This window comes from Canis aureus, chromosome 9 (assembly GCF_053574225.1).
Source record: "Canis aureus isolate CA01 chromosome 9, VMU_Caureus_v.1.0, whole genome shotgun sequence".
Taxonomy (NCBI): Eukaryota; Metazoa; Chordata; class Mammalia; order Carnivora; family Canidae; genus Canis; species Canis aureus.
This window is the reverse complement of record NC_135619.1, coordinates 51,370,348-51,388,339: the sequence shown is the minus strand read 5'-3', so window position 1 is coordinate 51,388,339 and position 17,992 is coordinate 51,370,348. Positions and strand designations below refer to the sequence as shown.

The following is a 17,992-nucleotide window of genomic DNA, read 5'->3' as shown; positions in this document are numbered from 1 at the left end:
GCTGGTGCCGTGTCCTGGAGTAGGTGATGGGTAGGGCTGATCCCAAGTGGAAGCTGGCCTTCAATGGGGCACAGACAAGTCATCTGTGGGAAGAGGTGGGAGGCAGTATGTGGGTGCAGATCTGGCTGGTGGGCAGATAGCAAATAGAAGAGAGCTCCAGTGTTTTTTTTTTTTTAACTTAAAAAAAATTTTTTTAATTTATTTATGATAGTCACACACAGAGAGAGAGAGAGAGAGGGGCAGAGACACAGGCAGAGGGAGAAGCAGGCTCCATGCACCGGAAGCCCGACGTGGGACTCGATCCCAGGTCCCCAGGATCGCGCCCTGGCCCAAAGGCAGGCGCTAAACCGCGCCACCCAGGGATCCCCAGCTCCAGTGTTTTCAAGGAAAAGAGGAAGCACCTGTCTGACTGGGAGTGAGGACAGAGGAGGAGACATTGGGATTCAGGAAAGGGGAACCGTGTGATAAGGTATCTTAGGGGAGAGCAAGTGCGCTAAAGTCAGTATGAGTGCAGCACTGGGGTGCAGGTGAGGTCTGCATGTCCAGTTCAGATATCACTTCCTCCAGAAAACCTTCTGACCCCCGGCCCAGGTCATTCCCCTCCTTATAAGTCTCATAGGCCCTGTGGTGCTCCTTTCACACAGCCCTGACCACACCTGGAACGAAATATCAACTGTGTTCTTTAGTTCTTTAATCCCTATAGCCCTCCCTAGACGGTAAACCCCCTGAAAGACGTGAGCAGAGACTGTTCGGGCGCTGGGCCTTAGCATCTCACTCCTGCGTAGCACCGTCTCAATACAGAAGTATTACATAGTTGAATGAATGAATGAATGAATGAATGAATGAATGAATGAATGAAATAACAAATGAGAAAAGTCCCAACGGTAGCATGCACGTTTTCTAGTCAGCCTAGGTTTCCTTTTTTAAAAATAATTAATTTATTTATTTGGAGAGAGAGCCCCAGGGCGGGCAGGGGGAGGGGCAGGGGGCGGGGGAGAGAGAGTCCCAAGGAGACTCCTCGCTGAGCGCGGGGCCCTCCCAGAACTCGATCTCAGGACCCCGAGATCATGACCTGAGCTGAAACCAAGAGGCCCAGCTCGACGGACTGAGCATCCCTGCGACCGCGGCTGGCTTATTTCCGGGGCGGGCTCTCGCGCACCCCTGGGTGATGCTGGGCACCCCCACCCCTTCCCGGGGAGCTGGGGCTTTAAGGGCCGGCAGAAACGGAGCCGGGAGCTGATTGGCGGTTTATTCTAACGCTAGAGGATGAGCTCATCCGCAGCCAATGGCCGGGGCGCGGCGGCGGAGCCCTGCACCTGGCTGGAGGCGCGGCCGCGCGGCGGGGCGCGGGGTCCGGCGGCGCCGAGGGCTGCGGCAGGTGTGGCCGCGCGGACCGGGCTCCCGGCTCGGGCAGGTACGCGCTGGGCCCGGCTCCTCCTCCGCGCCTCGGTCCTGCAGGCGCGGGCGGCCCCTCCTCCCCCCCAGCACGCTCCCCCCCCCCGCCCCACCGCGCGGGTGGCGCACCTCGTGCCGGGGCTCGGGGGCTGGGCGCCCCGCTTCCCTGCCCCGCGGGACCCAGCCCGGGGGGTGGCCCGGGGCCCCGACTCGAGCGGCCCAGCCCCGGGCCTCGGCACCCTCCCCCCCATCACAGGCCTCCGAGCTGCTTGTCCCGGGTGGGGGGAGCAGGGAGGGTGCGGCTTCCCTCCACCCAGCATCCCGGCCGGGGTTGAGCTCCCCGCCGGCTGGGGGACGTGGGTTTCCCTCCCCGCCCCACTCCCCATCCTGTCCTATCCGGTCTGTCTCTCCGCAGAGGCAGAGGTGGCCTCCTCTTGGAAGTTCAGGCCCTGCCCTTCTCCCTGAGGCCTGAGAGCACAGGTGCCACTGAGGCTGCGGCTTGGGGGGGGACGGGGGGGGGGGGGCAGAGGCGGCTCTTCTTATCTTATCCTTCTTATCCTTTTGGCCACTTGTGTCACCCACTGCTCAGGGAGGAGCTGCTGTCAGGTCCTTGGACCATGTGGCCTCCTTGGGGCCCTGGCCCTGCCCTCCTTCCTCAGCCTCCATCCAGAATCTGTCACTTGGACATTTCATTTGCCCACAGGTTTAAGGCCAGGCCTTGTGCCTAATTCTCTGCTAGGGTTCTGTTGGGGCTGGGGGGCTGGGGGGGGGGGTCCTCACTTGACCTCGGCACCAATGAAGATAAAGCAGGGACAATCTCTCCTGTTCAGGGAGGTGCCATTGAGCTGAACCCTGAAGGATAAAGGAGATTTCTGTGTGAGGATTATGACCAGGAACACAGGCAGGATGGAGGGAACAGTGTGAGGAACAGCCTCGGCGTGTGGCCAACAGATGTTTACCATGTGCTAGGTACCAGTTTGTCTGTGAGATGCTGTGAAGGCAGTTCTGGGTCACAGATATCCTCCACTGTCTCCAGTGCTCAAGAAATACCTGTTGATCTGAATTTGAAATGAAAGAGCCCCAAGTATGTTGTTATTCTATTATCACCCTTTAGAAAAGGTCTGGCCCGATAGAGGGATGTTACCCACATTAGCTCTGATCCCTCCAGGCCTTGGAGGAGAGTGTTAGTCTCCCACTTTTCAGGAAATCAGGGTGTGGACGGGGTGTTGTTCCCAGCCGGGACCTCCCTAAGGTGTCTGTTTGTTTCAGGTCCCCACTGCAGCGCAGCAGCCATGAGCCTGGTGGCCTGCGAGTGCCCTCCTGGCCCTGGCCTGGAGCCTGAGCCTTGCTCCCGAGCCCGGTCCCAGGCCCGTGTGTACCTGGAGCAGATTCGCAATCTGGTGGCTCCCGGGGCCTCTGACATGACCAAACGTGACTACCTGGTGGATGCAGCCACACAGATCCGGCTGGCCCTGGAGCGTGATGTCAGTGAGGACTACGAGGCAGCCTTCAACCACTACCAGAACGGCGTGGACGTACTGCTGCGAGGCGTGCACGGTGAGGGTCTGGCTGGGCAGAGAGGGGAGCCGGTGGGGAAGGGGGACTTGGGGCTCCCCCCACCACATTCTCTGTCCATCTGTGCTGAGTGAACAGGGCTCTGGGCTGGCCCCGCAGTGCCTCTGTGAAGGGCGGTGATAATTGCTGGCGTTTATTGAGCAGTTCCTATATGCCAGACACTGGTCTAAGGGCTTTACCTGTATTAACTCATGGGAGCCTCACAGTAATGGGAATTACTATATATGTTGATGATGTAACATGTAGGAACTATTTTTATTCCTATTTGCCAGATGCAAAAACTGAGGTACCAGGCAGCTAAATCACTTGCTTAAGGGTCCATAGCTATCAGGGCAGATGTGAGGTTTCAACGGTTGGGGCTCTAGAGGCTGGCCCCTGACTCAGCACACTTGCCTGTCCCTAGACACTGGGCTCCTGCCCACTTGGGGCCTGCCTTACAGTGGGGGAGACTGATGAGTTGACTGATGGGTAATTACCTTAATTACCGTCTCGGTTGGGAAGAGCACTGAGGAGGAAATGAGGGGAGAAAAGAGAGAAGTTGAGGCCAGGTTGGGCCAGTATAGGGTATTTTCTAGAAGTTAGAACTTTAATCTGAGCCCTGAAGAACAACAGTAGGCGTGTTGTCCAGCCGAAGGGCTCTCTGGTGTTCCAGAGCTTGCCAGCAGCGTGTTCAGGGCAAAGGGAGGCATTTCCTCTCCAGGGGAAGGATCCCTGAGGGTGGTCAGGCTGGGGGTCAGAGTTGGGCCCTGCCTCAAGCTTCCCACCCCCCTGCCAAAGAGACCCCCGACACCTGGACTTCTGACCACTTGGTGAATCCGTTCCTCTTCCAGTCTGGGTCCCCACTCTGGTCTTTTCACACAGGGTATCAGAGATGGTTAGGGGGGTGTTCTCTGGGAGCTTCTGTCTCCTTCTCTGAAAACAGACATGGAAATCCCTACACTGCTCCTTCTCAGGGTGCGATGGCAGCCAGTGGGGTGGCGGGTGCCAACCATGAAGTGCAGGAGGCTGAGGGCTGACTGCGGTTCCCAGCCTCTCCCTCCATCTCCTTTCTCCGCCCCCACCTGCCAGTCTCCCACCCAGAGGAGGGCCGGGGAACGGGTGTGGGGGCACAGCCTGCAGACCAGCCTGAGAAGTAGGCACTGCTCTCCTGTGCGGGGCAGAGGGAGCCAGAACCCCAGCCCTCCGGGGCCAGGGTGGGTCCTGGTGACGCCCTTGCCCCACAGTTGACCCCAACAAGGAGCGATGTGAGGCCGTGAAGCTGAAAATCACCAAGTACCTGCGGCGGGCGGAGGAGATCTTCACTTGCCACCTGCAGAGGACCCTGGGCGATGGAGCCAGCCCTGGCACGGTGAGGAGGCTCTGGGGGAGATAGCTGGGGGCCCCCTCCTGCAGGCCAGAGGACTGTCACCTCCTGTCCCAGGCTGCAGGGCAGGCACTGGTACACGGTGCATGCCAGGGGCAGAGCTACCCCCCTGCCGTTCCCCTGCTGGCGTCCTCTGTCTCCCACACCATCCTCGTCCTTTCATCTTCAAACACTTAGTGAATCATCTCCAGGCCTGTCTCACACCGCTGCGCAGGGTAAACACACACACACACACACACACACACACACACACACACACACCACCTCCAGACTCCCATGCGCAGCTCATGCACAGGCCTGATGTGCACACACTCAAAGTTTCCCACATCTGTGGAAGTTTGAATGGGTCCCAGTGAGCACAGCTGACCCGTGAAGAAGTCGGGTTTGAACTGTGTGGATCCACTTCTCGGATTTTCTTCGATAAACGCACAGCAGTGTTGTCAATGTATTTTCTCTTCTGCATCTTATTAGGCTGCCTTTCCCCAAAGCAGGTGCCTGGGCCACGTGCCTCGGTCTTTGAGGTGTGTTCCCTGAAACCCACAAGTTCCTGGGTTATCTCCCCAGCCCCAGGAGCGCCTGCCTCCCATGGGTGGGGCTTTCAAGACAGGGCTTCTGAGGCTTGAGGACTCCCTGGGCCTTGGAGGAGGGTTGGCTGGGGGGGGGCGGGGCGGGGGGTGCAGAGGTGGAGAGGGCTGTGTGGGCCCCTGCCAGTCAGGGCCAACTTCTCTATTCCCTGGGGGCAGGAGGGAGCTCTGTGTACCCCAGTTCTGCCCATTGTGCCCCTGCTGTCCTGGCAGCTGGAGGAGGGCTGCATCCTGAGTCTGCGTGACCTGTCTCCCACCTCTGCAGGGTTTCAGCAGCCTGAGGCTCCGGCCCATTCGCACACTGAGCTCTGCTCTGGAGCAGCTGAGGGGCTGCAGGGTGGTTGGGGTCATCGAGAAGGTGAGTGATGTTTTGGTGCCGAAGGACATGGTGCATGCAAATGGTGGTGGTGGGTGGGGAGAGAGAGCAGCTCCCCCGGCTTCTGCAGAAGGGGCTGGAAAGGGGTCAGTGGGTCCAAGGCAGGGAGACCAGCTGTGTCCAGTGGTTCCCCACTCCACCCCTCCCCCTTCCCCCCGCCAGCACACATCGGTCAGGTCCTAGAGAGGAAAGAGGGGAACTGAAGAGGCAGATGGTCCCTTGTCCACAGCCTGCAGCCCAGACAGAAAGGCCCTTCCTCAGAGATTCAAGACAGAAGCCATAGGAGAAGCAGTGCCCGGGGCACCCTGCCAGGCACACAGCGCCCTGCACTCCCCCCTTTTGCCCACACACTCCCTGTGCACCCCAGGGCTGCGGCCACCCTCTCCCCACCAAGCATTGCTGAGGAGTTCCTGTGGTGGAAATGTACACCCCTCTCCAGAAGCCTGTCCTGCTCTCACAGGGGCCTCGGCAGCTCTGCCCCTTTCCTCCTGCCCCCCTCCACATCCTGACCCCATCTGAGGCCCTTTCCCTTAATTTGGGGCAGGCAGGAAGATGGGAGCCGACATTGCAGCCTGTACGTGGCACACTCATTAGGGGGAGTCAGATGGATAGACACTTGGGTCAAATGAGACCTGAACCTGTAGCCTTCGATCACCCTCTGCCCCAACCCAGGCAGCACCTGGGTAATTGCTAAAGTGGTTCTTTCTCAGGCCTACTGTTCATCAGAATCACCTGGGGGGCTTCCTAAAAAGAGACGCCTGGGCCCCACCCCAGGCCTGTTGAGTCAGAATTTCCAGGGTCAAGCCCAGGCATCTGTAATTTAAACACTCATCGGGGGATTTTGCAGAGCCTGGGAGCCCACAGAGGATGGCTGCTCGGTGCACGGTGCGGCCACAGCAACCCCATCACCTCCCCGTTGGTTTTCCTCGGCTGTAAGTGGGATAAGAATCCACCCTCCCGCCCCCGAAGGGGGCATGTGGGAACTAAAGTGAAATAATTTTTGGGAAAGGCCTGGCACACGCTGAAACATTTGATACGTGTTTGATGGCTCTAAATGCTAGTGACAAGAGCGAGCCGGAGGGAGGCGTGCGGGCTTCCCGTCCCCCAGCCGCGCTCCAGCTGCTTCCCCGGGTCCCTGGAACAGGCCCCAGTCTGTCAGCCAAGGCCCGGCCAGCTTCCATCTGCCTTCCCTCCAACTACACTAGTCTGCGTGGCCGCAGCCCAGCACAACGGCTCCGACTGCCAGGCCGGGAGGTGACCGCCACCGCCTTCTCGTCACCGGGGACCCCCGCTGCACTGTAGGTGTTGTGGAGAGAAGGGCTCCAGGTCAAACAAGCGTGGGTTAAAGTGACACGATGCTGCCTTTTTAATTATTCCAGTTTGCAGAGCTCTCAGGATGCAAACGTATACCATGAGTTTCCGAGAAGGAGGTCTCTAGTACAATTTCCCGAATTTGTTTGACCCCAGGACACGCATATGCAAAGGATTTTCAGAATCTAGTATTCTGAGGCCTGTGCACGTGGAAATGCCTTAATGCCTTAATGTATAAGGCCAAGCCCAACCGTTCTGTCTTGAAATTGTCTTTCTTTGCATTTTTACCCTTTCTTGGGCACTGAGCTTACCTCCCCCATCGCCCGCCCCCCCCTGAGATCTAGCTTCCTTTTCTTGTGTCATTTCCAAGTCGGGACACCATCTTCCACAAATAAGGAGAGGTGGTAGGGCCACTGGGCCAGGTCCCCGCAGCCAGGCCTGGATGTGCTGTGGGTGTGGTCAGTCCTACAGCCGTGGCCGGGCACATCCTGGCAGGAGGGCCAGCTGCCCAGGGCCCATGGAGGGGCAGAGGGCCTGCTCAGGAAGCCAGGAGCGCCCTCCAGAGATGCCCAGTTGTCAGGTTAGCTGGTCTGGGATGGGGATTCCTAGGGGCTAAAGAGGTACTGGCAAGGGACAGGGGGCTGCGGGGAACTGTGGGTCGGGTCAGGGACTAGATAGGCCTCTGGCTACAATACCCAGGGGTTTGTTCTCCGGGAGCATGGGAGGGCCTGAGAGATAACACCACGTGTTTGCTGAGCCTCATGTAGGAGCCAGGGATGGGGAAGAAAATGAAGGCCATCCAAGTTACTTCTTGTTTTTTTGGCTCACCCCAGGGGTGTTTTTTAAAATGATCATTACTTACCAACATTTAAAAATTGGCAGGTTTCGTATAGAAATCCAGATTTCCTGCTTCTCCTGTAAGATTGGAAGATCTGGAAATGCTGGCTCACATTCTCCAGTAGCAGCCAGGAGTAGGGGAGTGGGGGTGCTGTCCGTTTCCATGGGACACCAGTCCTCTGGTTTGCTCCTGCCCCTGCCCTGCCCCCTTGGTTCACATCCCAGGCCCCTGTGGGGCGTGGGGTTTGGGAATCTGTTTGGAACTTTTGGATTTGTTTGCTCCATGAGAGAGTCCTCCTGGGATTTTGATACTTTGGGCATTACTTAAAGGAAGGGTTAATGTGTCTCACCAAAGCTTTCATTGTTCCGTGTCTCAAGAACTCAGTGGGTATCTTAAAAAAAAAAAAAAAAAGTTCCCTTTATAAAAAGATGCAAAGGGGGCGCCCAGAACTACCTTCCACCCTCCAAATGGCAACACTCACCTGACATTAGTAAGGCACATTCTCATTTGCAAAACTGTTGCATTAAACCCTCTAGGTAGCCCTGGGGGAAAAAGCACTATCCTGCACAGCCCCATCCAGGAAGGTGCCACAGAAGACTATATAGAAGTTCAAATTAGTTAAAATGAAATATTCTGCTTCTCATTCATACCAACCACATTTCAAGGGCTTGATAACTTTTCATATGGTTAATGGCTTCTGTATTGGAGAGTGTAGCTATCTTTTTTTCATATTCTATTGGACAGTACTGCATTTTATTTTTTAAAATATTTATTTGAGAGAGAGCTTGCTTGCAGGGGTGGGGGCAAGGGACAAAGGAAGAGAGGAGAGAGAAAGAGAGAGAAACCCAAGTGGACTCCGCACTGAGCACAAAGCCCAATTCTGGGGGCTCTGTCTCATGACCCCGAGATTGTGACTTGAGCCAAAACCAAGAGTCGGACACTCAACTGACTGTGCCCCCCAGGGGCCCTGGACAGTGCTGCGTATTAATAATTATCTTAGGGATCCATGGGTGGCTCAGCGGTTTAGCGTGTGCCTTCAGCCCAGGGCGTGATCCTGGAGACCTGAGATCGAGTCCCACATTGGGCTCTCTGCATGGAGCCTGCTTCTCCCTCTGCCTGTGTCTCTGTTTCTCTCTCTCTATCTCTCAGGAATAAATAAAATCTTAAAAAAAAAATTGTCTTACAGAGAATGGAACGGAGGTTCATAAGGTCAAGTGACTAGCTAGTGCTCTGTCCCCAGTTAAACTGAGCAAAAGAGGAAGGGGATTTTTTTTTATTTGCTTGCTTTAAGGGGAAAAATGCTCCCTCTGCTTTTGAAATCGGAAAGAGAAAGGAGTTGAAACAACATCTATATATTCCCCACCATCCTACCTAGCTCCAAGATAATGGCTATTAATGTACTGGTTTAATTCTTTCTAGTTAGGGATGTGTGTGCAGGCGTGTATTAAATATACGTATATATTTAAACACACTCATTCCAGAATACTGATCAAGTTTTATATCTGGCTCTCCCCAGCCATCACTGCTGGCTTTTTGGACTCTGTATGAGCGGACCTTTGCCAGGACAAGGTGGTAGGGAATCCCACTTGGCAAGCGACAGTCGGGACTTATCCAGGGTGTCAGTACTTGTGGGAAACTTGATTCTCTTAAATGACCCCAGAGTTTTCTTCCTTGGTTTTTCAGACATTGCACAAATTTGGTCAAGGAGCTGGGGCCAGGCTGGGATCCATCTCTGGCTGTTGGAGGAGAGACCTCTGGCGGTCGGAAGGCATGCATCTCTGCTGCCTCAGGAAGGGCACTGGTGATGGGGGCACTGAGGTCCACGGTGGAGGGCAGCGCCCCCGGTCACCGGGCTGTGCCCCCCTTGCAGTTAGGTCTCCAGGGCTTGGGGATCAGCCCTGCCTGGATTCCAATCCTGGTCCCACCACCATTTAGCAGCGGGACTATTGGTAACATCACATCTCTGAATCTCAACTTCCTCATCACTAAAATGGGTCACTAATAATGCTCACGTGGTAGGGCTGTGGGGGCTACAGTGAGACAATCCCTCTAAAGCACCTAGCACAGAAGAAGAGCTCTGTAGCCAGCATGGGGTCCCCCGATGACAGTGTCAGGGACAGTCAGAACAGGTTACTGAGGGTGTCTTATGTGGCTGCTGTGATGGGGTCCTCCTCCTGACCCACAGGAGCTATGATGTGACCCCATTTTGCAGTTGAACAAGAGAGGCGGTGTGATGTGGCAGGTGGGAAAACTAGCATTCTCCTGGCCTTTATAGAAGCAAAGAGCTTTTATGGTTTTTATTTTGTTTTGTTTTAAAGAGTTTATTCATGAGAGACACAGAGAGAGGCAGAGTCATAGGCAGAGGGAGAAGCAGGCTCCCTGTGCAGAGCCCGATATGGAACTTGATCCCGGGACCCCTGGATCACACCCTGAGCCAAAGGCAGACACTCAACTGCCGAGCCACCCAGGTCTCCCTAGGGCCTTTCTATTTATGGCCTCAACAAATCAGTAATGTAATTTGTAATTCCTGTTTCGTAGATGAGAACATTCACTTCCCCAGGATTTAAACTCATTGCCCCTTTGCCACCCCAATCCTCGGATGCAGCCTTTGTGATGGCCTGGTGGCCTGACCTCACCTCAGGGTGGGGCAGTGTCTGCAGGGCAGGCGGGCAGCCGAGGAGTCACAACAGCAGGGTGGTGGGCTTGCCCCCATCTGCCCCTCACCTGGCCAAACCTCCTGCGTTCCTGCCCCAGCTGCCCCTGCACTCTCCTGTGGCTGGGGCCCACCCCTGCCCGTCACAGAGATGAGTCAGGGACTCAACTTCAAACAAGGCCCTGACCCAGGGGTTGGCAGGGTGCTGCCTCAAACCAGAAGCCACAGGAGAAGAGGGCTGCTCTCCCAAGACAGCCTCCAGAGAGGGGGGTGGGCAGGCAGGGGAAGGGACCCGAAGGAGCATGCCAAGCCCGTGTGTTCCCGGGTACGGCTCGGCCTGTGGGTGACCTTGGGCCGCACTCTCAGAGCCTCAGCTGCTTCATCTGTAAAATATGTGATCAGAAGAGGTGACTGGCTCCAAGGTCCCGCCCAGCCGTGACACCCGCAAGCCTGCAAGATGGGCCACTCGCCGTGCATGTATGAGGCACCTACAGCATCCCTCACTGTGTGGGACTCTGGGAACACGGGGCTCCCTGCCCTCATGTTGCTTATAGCCAAGTGGGCAGACAGGAAACGGGACGCTGTGCCAGGGCTCCCTAAGGGAGAGCCCAGAGAGCACTGGGGACAGATTCAGGCTCCCAGGCTGACCTGAGGGTTGGCACCTGCGCTAATCCTGCCGGTCTGACAAAGGTGGATGAGCAGGACAGGATCGATGCCGGCTTGGTGGGGGCCAGGGGCGCGGTCTGTACCACTACAGCCTGCCCTGGAGTGAGTTGGCCTCAGTGGGGGGGCCTGGGGGGCTGGGGCTTGGGTCATGGGGCCCCAGAAACTAGCACCTGCCTTGACCGGTGCCTCCTGGATCTTGGCAGGTGCAGCTGGTCCAGGACCCAGCAACTGGAGGGACCTTCGTGGTGAAGGCAGGTGCCACCTAGTCCCCTGCCACTCTGCATTCCCCCTGGGAAACCTCCCCTGTGGGGAACCCCCTATCCCACGCTCCCTCCAAATCTAGAAGCTGCTTGGTCTGCCCCTGAGCATGTCCCCTGCCTCCCAGACAAACGCCTGTCCTGTCTCACCCTTATTTTGGAGGGTGGGGGGCCTAGATTCCATGGTGGAATTGAGGGTGGGGGCCAGGTCGGGAATTGGGGGAGGCGGTTGCTACTCAGGGGTGGCATCTACCCCTTGTCATCTCTTTGTGCTGAGAGCCAGGCTAGGACACCCCCTGGCAGGGCACCCTCTCTCTGGTCTGGCCCCAGCTGACCTGCCTGCCCTGCCCCCAGAGCCTTTCCAGGTGTCATGTGGCGAACCGGGAGCGGCTGACCATCATCCCGCATGGCGTCCCCTACATGACCAAGCTGCTTCGGTACTTCGTGAGTGAGGATTCTATCTTCCTGCAGCTGGAGCACGTGCAAGGTGAGGGGACTTCGGGGCCCTGAGCTCCTCAGGCCTTTGGCGTGTCCTCTTTCATCTCCTTAAAATGCCAAGCACGAGGAGGGGGTAACTTGCATCAGATGTGCAGCCCCGGCCAGGGGACCCAGGCGCGCTGGGAGCAGATGGCAGGATCAGGCTGTGGCCTCTGTGAGGTGCTGGCAGGGGGCAGGGGACACCTTGAGTGGGAGGCTCACGGCCTGGGCAGTGAGGGAGTTGGTGCAGATGTACCCTTTGTCACCATTTCCTCCAGTCTCGGTCTTCACTTTTCTAGTCTGTGCCCATTCTTTGGAGTGGCCAAGTGGGATAGTGGTGCCTGAAGCCATGAGGACAGCAATGGGGTCATGGCACAGATATTTATCGATCACCCTATTATAACGATTTTTTTTTTTTTAAATGAAGGACACATGGATCATGACATATGGTCATTGCAGGTCCCTGCCTGGCCTTCTTTTATTTTTTTTACTTAAGTTTTATTATACTGTTCTCCCTAAAAAAAAAAAAAAAGAAAAGAAAAGAAAGTAGAAAGTGTAATATATTGAGCACTGGGGAACCTACCACCCAAACCAAGGACAGGAGTGATAATTTACAACTACCTTGGGGTTAAGCCCCTATTTTGTGCCAGCTTGTGAGGCAGGGTCCCCTCTGGGTGAGTCAGAGGGACAGCAGAGGGCATTCCAGGCTGAGGAGGGAGGGGGCACAGGTGAGGACATGAGGGGAGGCAGGAGTTGGGGACCTGGTGTCCACACTCTTCCTCTCCCCTGCCCCCCCTGCATGGCCCAGGAGGCACTCTCTGGTCCCACCTGCTCTCCCAGAAGCACCCCCAACAACCTGGGCTCAGGTCTGGCTCCACCCCAGAAAGGACGAAGTCTTCACTCAACTCACCCCTCGGCCTCCAGACCCCAGCGCTGCTCCCCCTGGGCCCCACCCACCTGCAGGACAGGATCCTTCTGGAGCCTCCACGGACTTCTCGGAGTCTTTCCCCAGCCAGGGAGGCCCCATCCATCACTCCATGGAGAGAGACCGAAGGTGACCCCTCGGCCAGGACCCATACCTCCTGCCCCTCGGACCTTCTGAAGGCCCCAGGTGGCCGCCTGCACCTCCAAACTGGGCGAGGACCTGGCCAGAGCTCGGACATGAGGCCCTCTTGGGGGCTCCCTTGGGTTCATCAGGGGGCTGTCCGGGTGCTGGGGGCCTGTGGCCGAGGCCGAAGCCAGAGCCGCCCCTTAGTAGATCGGGCCAGCCCGGGGTGCGGCAGGGGTGCCTGGTGTGTGAAGGAAGAGCAGGTGAAGCGGTGGGCTGCCGAGATGCTGGTGGCCCTGGAAGCACTGCACGAGCAGGGGGTGCTGTGCCGAGACCTCAATCCCCGGAACCTGCTTTTGGACCAGGCAGGTAGGTGCCTAGGCCGGGGCGCAGGGATTAGGCCACCCTCACCCCACCTCTCACACGGGGCCCCCAAAGCCTCCAACCCAGCATGAGAGGGCCCCAAGGTCAAGGGGACCTCGGAAGCTATCTGCCCCCTCTGCCTCCCCCCGGCCTTTTCATGCAGGACTCCACACAGTCTGGTTGGCCAAGGTCGAGCCTGGAAAACCAGCCCTCCCCTCCTCACCCCGAGTCCAGGGCGGCAGCTCCCAGGAATACCTGGTTGTCTCTGGGCCTCAGGGGACCAGGCCTGAGGGTGGCTGTGCCCAGTGTGGCCGCTGGCTCCTGCTCTGTGACTTGTGGGGGGAGGCTCTGGTCCGTCATCACCTGCTCAGTGATGACGGACCACGATTTTTGTTCACCTTTATTCCTCCCTGCGTGCACTGGATGAGAAGGTCACATCCGGCTCACGTATTTTGGCCAGTGGTCAGAGGTGGAGCCTCACTGCTGCAGGGAGGCTTTGGACAATCTCTACAGCGCCCCAGGCAAGAAGGGAGCGGGGATGGCGGGGGGGCGGTGTCTAGATCTTGGGTGCCTCTGTGGGTTGAGCTGGGGGGCACTGAGGGTGACAGAGGGAAGGGGCCACGTCTGGGTAGGACGAGTAGAGTGGAGACCAGCCCTCCTGGGTGAGGCTGGGACGTGTGTGTTCTTATTCCCACAGAGGTGGGGGGGATCTCTGAGCTGACGGAGGCCTGTGACTGGTGGAGCTTTGGGTCTCTGCTGTATGAAATGCTGACTGGAACTGTGAGTAGCTGGGCCGGGTGTGGAGCTCCGTGGGTGTCACTGAGCGCAGGATGGGCTCGGCTTAGTCCAACCAGCCAGTGTAGGGGCTGAGGCCACCTGGTTCTCTAAGACCTGGCTGTCCCCACCCCCCAACTGCCCCCACAGGCCATGAGAGACCTGGGAGGCCACTCACCCAGGTCACGGATACACGGAGCACCCCTGCCACACTAGTGGCTGTAACAAGTGACTCTGTCGGCTTGGGTAAATGAGAGTTGAGTTGGGATAGTCAGGGAAGGTTTCTGGAAGAGAACACATGGGTGCAGGGCTGGAGGGAGGATGGAATTTGACACAACTCTTCTTCCCAGGAAGGCTCCTGAATCATCATCCCCCAAGCTCTTCCCACTGCTCGTTCCCCCACCCACACACATCTGGGCTGTAACCTCCAGATTTTGGCTGAAGGACGGGAGAGGGCCTCCATCCTGGCCGGCAGCTGCCCTGTCCAGCCGGGCTCAGCCGAGGGCTCAGAGCTGCCCCTGCAGGCAGTCCTGCCGGGGGCGGCGGCCTCCGCCCTCTGTGTCCTCCATGAGCTCAGCACCACACCTGGGGCAGGGAGGGAAAGGCCAGACCACAGTTGGGCAGGAAATGACTGAAGTGTGGCCTGCCATCTGTCCAGGCGCCCTCTTGTCATTGTCCCATAGCTGGGGCCTCTGATGCTCCTGGCTGTAAACAGCCCCCAAGAGTGGGGTTCTCACCGCCTCCCACCGCTTCTCTAGCCCAGGGCTCCTGGCCTTCCTCCTGGTTGCCTCTTGGGGCTCTGACCCCCAAAAGGCCTCTCTGCGCCCCAGGGCTGCACCGTCCTGGGGCGCAGGGAGGTCTTGCCGTGGCCCTGATGGTGGCATACTGTGGCCTGCTGTGCACATCTTCTTTCTGTAAGGAGACAAGGGCCAGTGCTGTTCCTGGTAGAGTGCCTGCCCCGAATGCAACCCAAGATCGATGCTTCTGGCAAGCTGGGAGCCAGGGGGACCTGGGTTCAAACCCTGAACTCCACATAAATCTCTCTACCTCCCCGAGCCTGCTTCTTACCTTTAAATTAAGGATACTAGGACTTACTCTGATGGCTGTTGTGGAAATTATGGATCAGAGATGTCGGGCATCTCCCACTGCCTGGTGTGCAGTAGCTCCAAAGCAAAAGGCAACCATCATCCCCATCGGAGGGGACGTGGGGGGGTAAGCAAATCTTGGCTGCCACTAGAGCGTACACATTCCCGGAGTTGCCCCCTCCATGTCTTCCCAGGCACTGTCGCAGAGCCACCCCTCGGGAATCCAGCCCCATACCCAGCTCCAGCTGCCTGAATGGCTCAGTCACCCAGCGGCCTCTCTGCTGACTGAGGTGAGCTACAGCTGGCCTTGGGGAGGTGGCTTCTTGGCCCAAGGGTGGGTGCTGGGAGGGCACAGCCCTGGTGTGAACGGCAGCCCCACATGCTGGATGTCTGATGCCAGGTGCAGGAGGGTGATGGGGACAACAGATCTGTATATGCTGGTGGCCAAACAACACAAGTCCCCCAGGGTACCACTGGGAGTTCCGAGGGCCAGACGGCTGGGAGTGGTGACTAGGGACACCCGCCCCCCCCCCCCCCCCACCATCCCCTAGGCAGCCCATGCCTCTGCGAAGGGGCTGGGAAGGCCTGCTAAGCCCTCCGGGCTTTTTCCACAGCTGCTGCAGTTTGATCCTGCCCGGCGCCTGGGTGTCAACAAGCTCAAGGCCCACCCCTTTTTCAGCACTACCCAGTGGAGCAAACTGGTGGGGTAAGAGAGGGCAGAGTGGGTCGTGGAAGCTGCTGGACTGGTCTGGATCTCTTTCCCCTCTGCCTGCCACCCAGAGCTGGCCCTCTAATCAGTGACCCTCAGACAAAGAAGCCAGGGCAGCTGCCCTTCCTGCTCAGCGCCATTCCTGGGCACCATCGTCCCCCTCGCCACCGCCCAGAAGGGCCTGGGCGTCCCCCAGCCGGCTCTGCAGACCCTCTCTGGTCATTGCTGAGGGGGAGGGACCGGGAGCTCACCCGCCGGGCAGCTCGAACCCTCGGCCCATCCATCCTCCACCCGCCAGTCAGCAGCTCCCTCTACCTTGGCTGCAGACCCGCCGTACTGCAGGGTGCCTTCCGCAGCACTGGCTCCGAGCTCCTGACCGCCTGCTCAGTGGGCTGCAAGGTTTCCTGACTCACTAGCTGCCACGCGCCCGCTTGGGACAGCTCTCTGGAGACTCATCTCAGGATACTGGTCCACTGGCTCAGTGGGCCCCAACCAGGGCTGCCCCGCCTGCTCATCCTAGCCGGCAACGAGCGGGCCTCTCTGGCTCCCAGGCTACTCCTGTGGGGGGTGGGGAGGCTGGGGAAGCAGGAATGTCAGGGGCATGAGGTGAGCTGGGGGACAGGATGAGCCACTCCCCTCCCTCCATGCCCCCTTGTGAGTTCAGACTTTGAAGAACCAAAGGCAGGCAGGAGAGGAAAAGGGGGTGGGGGGGGGAAGCATGGCTCTGCCACTGAGTCCTTTTGAAAACTGAATAAAGAGCTCCCTTCCCCAGCTAGCCCACCAGTGTGGAGAGGGGGCCCTGCCCGTGGGCCTGAGTGGGGACCACAGTGCTGCAGCCTCCAGGCTGAAGCCACTACCACACTTCGTGCCCATTAGGACTCCCTTCTCTCTTCTTGGGCGTTTGTCCTGTTTACCATTTTGCATTTTCGTCGTGAGGGTCCACCTCAGCTCACCGTCCACTGTGACTTCACAAAACACATGGAATGATTGCCTAAGCTTTTAGCCAGAAGCAAAATATTTCTGGTCCCTGAAGAGCTGGGGTAAGTAGTTACCCCAAAGACAGTCCCCTCCCCAGGTTGGGGGCCATCTTATTCCTCTCGGTGCTCACCCTGTCACTGGGGTGTGGCCCCTAGGACACATTTCCACCAGACCTCTGCCCCCAACTCCCTGGTTCCAGTGTGTCCCCACCAACACCAGGTGGCGCCTCTGACAGCTCCAGTCGGGCTGCAAAGGCCCAAGGCTAAGTCTAGGGGTAGGGAGCGCTCCTGCAGAGGGCACTTGGGAAGCACAGCCTGTGTGCATTTTCCCTGGGGCTTGTCCATACCGCCCCCCCCCACCCCCTTACCCCCCAATAAAGTCTGCTGCTGCCTATGGTGTCCTGGCCTCCTGAATGCAACGAGCAGCCCTGCCAAAAGGGAGAGCGGAGGGCTCCCCCAGAGAAGCTCCAGGACAGTAGAGAGCTTGGAGTCCACCAGAAGGTAGGAGGTGGGGCTGGTGAAGGGCCTGCCAGCCTGTGCCCTGCAGAGAAGCTTTGAACTGAGGAAGCGATGGCATGTAGGGGGCACTGGGATCTGTGGGAAATACAAGTAGCAAAAGAAGTCTTAAAAGACGGTCAGGTACCTGGGAGAAGGGGGTGGGGGAGACAGGACACTAGTCTTAATCCTCAGTGACCCCAGAGATGGGTGGTGGCTCCCATTAAAGACACTACCGATAGGACCTGGTCAGAGCCTAGTGGAACCTGTCTGCAAGTCTGGTCCTTTGGCTACACAGTCACCCTGGACTGCTTCCAACCACTGCCACATGAAGTGTGACTTGCTTCTGGAACTTCTGGGCCTCATCCGTGCAAGATTTGCACACTTGCGGCTTTGCTGGGCTCTGAGTTCTGAAAACTGTTGTCCCCACCCTTATGGGGCTAATACCTCCTTTGTAGGTTTACTAGAGCTTCTAGCACCAAGCCCAGGACAGGTTAATTCTATAATTTGGCCTTCATTGAACCCATTTCCCCCACCTATGAACTCTAGTTCTACCCTCTGGAGCCATCTGTTCCTGTGAGAGACTTTCACCGAGAGGTGACATCACCACAGGACCAGCAGGTGGGGAACTGTGTGCAAACAGGCTGTTTTCAAGCTCAGACACCCTAGGCCAGGGACCTGTGGTCTAGGTTAGCTCCCCACCCGGCCACTTGCTCCCTGGTGGTGTTCCACCCCAGTCTGTGCTTACCGAGCCCCAGCACCCTGGTATACATGTGGCAACCCAGTCCAAAATGGGACACTAGGAGTTGCACCCACCTCCTTAATCCATCCCAGAGATGCTGCAAGCCCCCACAAAAATGCCAGATGGTAACCTTTGTGAAGTCATCGCCAAGTCTCTTCAAGGGTGTGGCCTGTCAGGCTGGAGGGGCCCAGCCGAAGGAAGCCAGGCACATTCCTGGCAGCGCACAGCTAGGGTTCCACCTGCTATCAAGTTAACACAGGGGGAGCCTCAGAAGTCTGGGATCTCACAGGATAGCCACCAGGAC

The 17,992-nt window shown here is 57.8% G+C and overlaps 1 protein-coding gene and 1 long non-coding RNA gene across 3 annotated transcripts; one reads left to right on the top strand and one right to left on the bottom strand.

The window, feature by feature from the left end:
* The first annotated feature begins 1,317 nt into the window (after positions 1-1,317).
* RPS6KL1 (ribosomal protein S6 kinase like 1) lies at positions 1,318-16,843 on the top strand. The gene is made up of 11 exons (XM_077910003.1): positions 1,318-1,414; positions 2,665-2,952; positions 4,194-4,318; positions 5,183-5,275; positions 10,965-11,012; positions 11,373-11,505; positions 12,304-12,912; positions 13,338-13,427; positions 13,604-13,686; positions 14,960-15,055; positions 15,380-16,843. Exons 2-11 carry the CDS (start codon positions 2,688-2,690, stop codon positions 15,473-15,475), a joined length of 1,638 nt encoding a protein of 545 aa, XP_077766129.1. The 5' UTR covers positions 1,318-1,414; positions 2,665-2,687; the 3' UTR covers positions 15,476-16,843.
* Positions 12,017-15,294, bottom strand: LOC144320902 (uncharacterized). 2 transcript variants are annotated; one of them, XR_013386520.1, is made up of 3 exons: positions 14,418-15,294; positions 14,106-14,265; positions 12,017-13,964 (listed from the first exon to the last, which is right to left on the bottom strand). It is a non-coding gene; the product is annotated as an uncharacterized LOC144320902 (long non-coding RNA). The 2 variants fall into 2 exon arrangements; XR_013386521.1 differs by having other exon boundaries at positions 14,776-15,294.
* Positions 16,844-17,992: the final 1,149 nt, after the last annotated feature.

Coding starts and splice junctions, on each gene's coding strand:
- RPS6KL1 (XM_077910003.1), top strand. CDS start 2,688: ATGAGCCTGGTGGCCTGCGAGTGCCCTCCTGGCCCTGGCCTGGAGCCT. Junction 13,428..13,603: donor CAATCTCTACAGCGCCCCAG/GCAAGAAGGGAG, acceptor TTATTCCCACAG/AGGTGGGGGGGATCTCTGAG. Junction 15,056..15,379: donor CGGCCTCTCTGCTGACTGAG/GTGAGCTACAGC, acceptor CTTTTTCCACAG/CTGCTGCAGTTTGATCCTGC.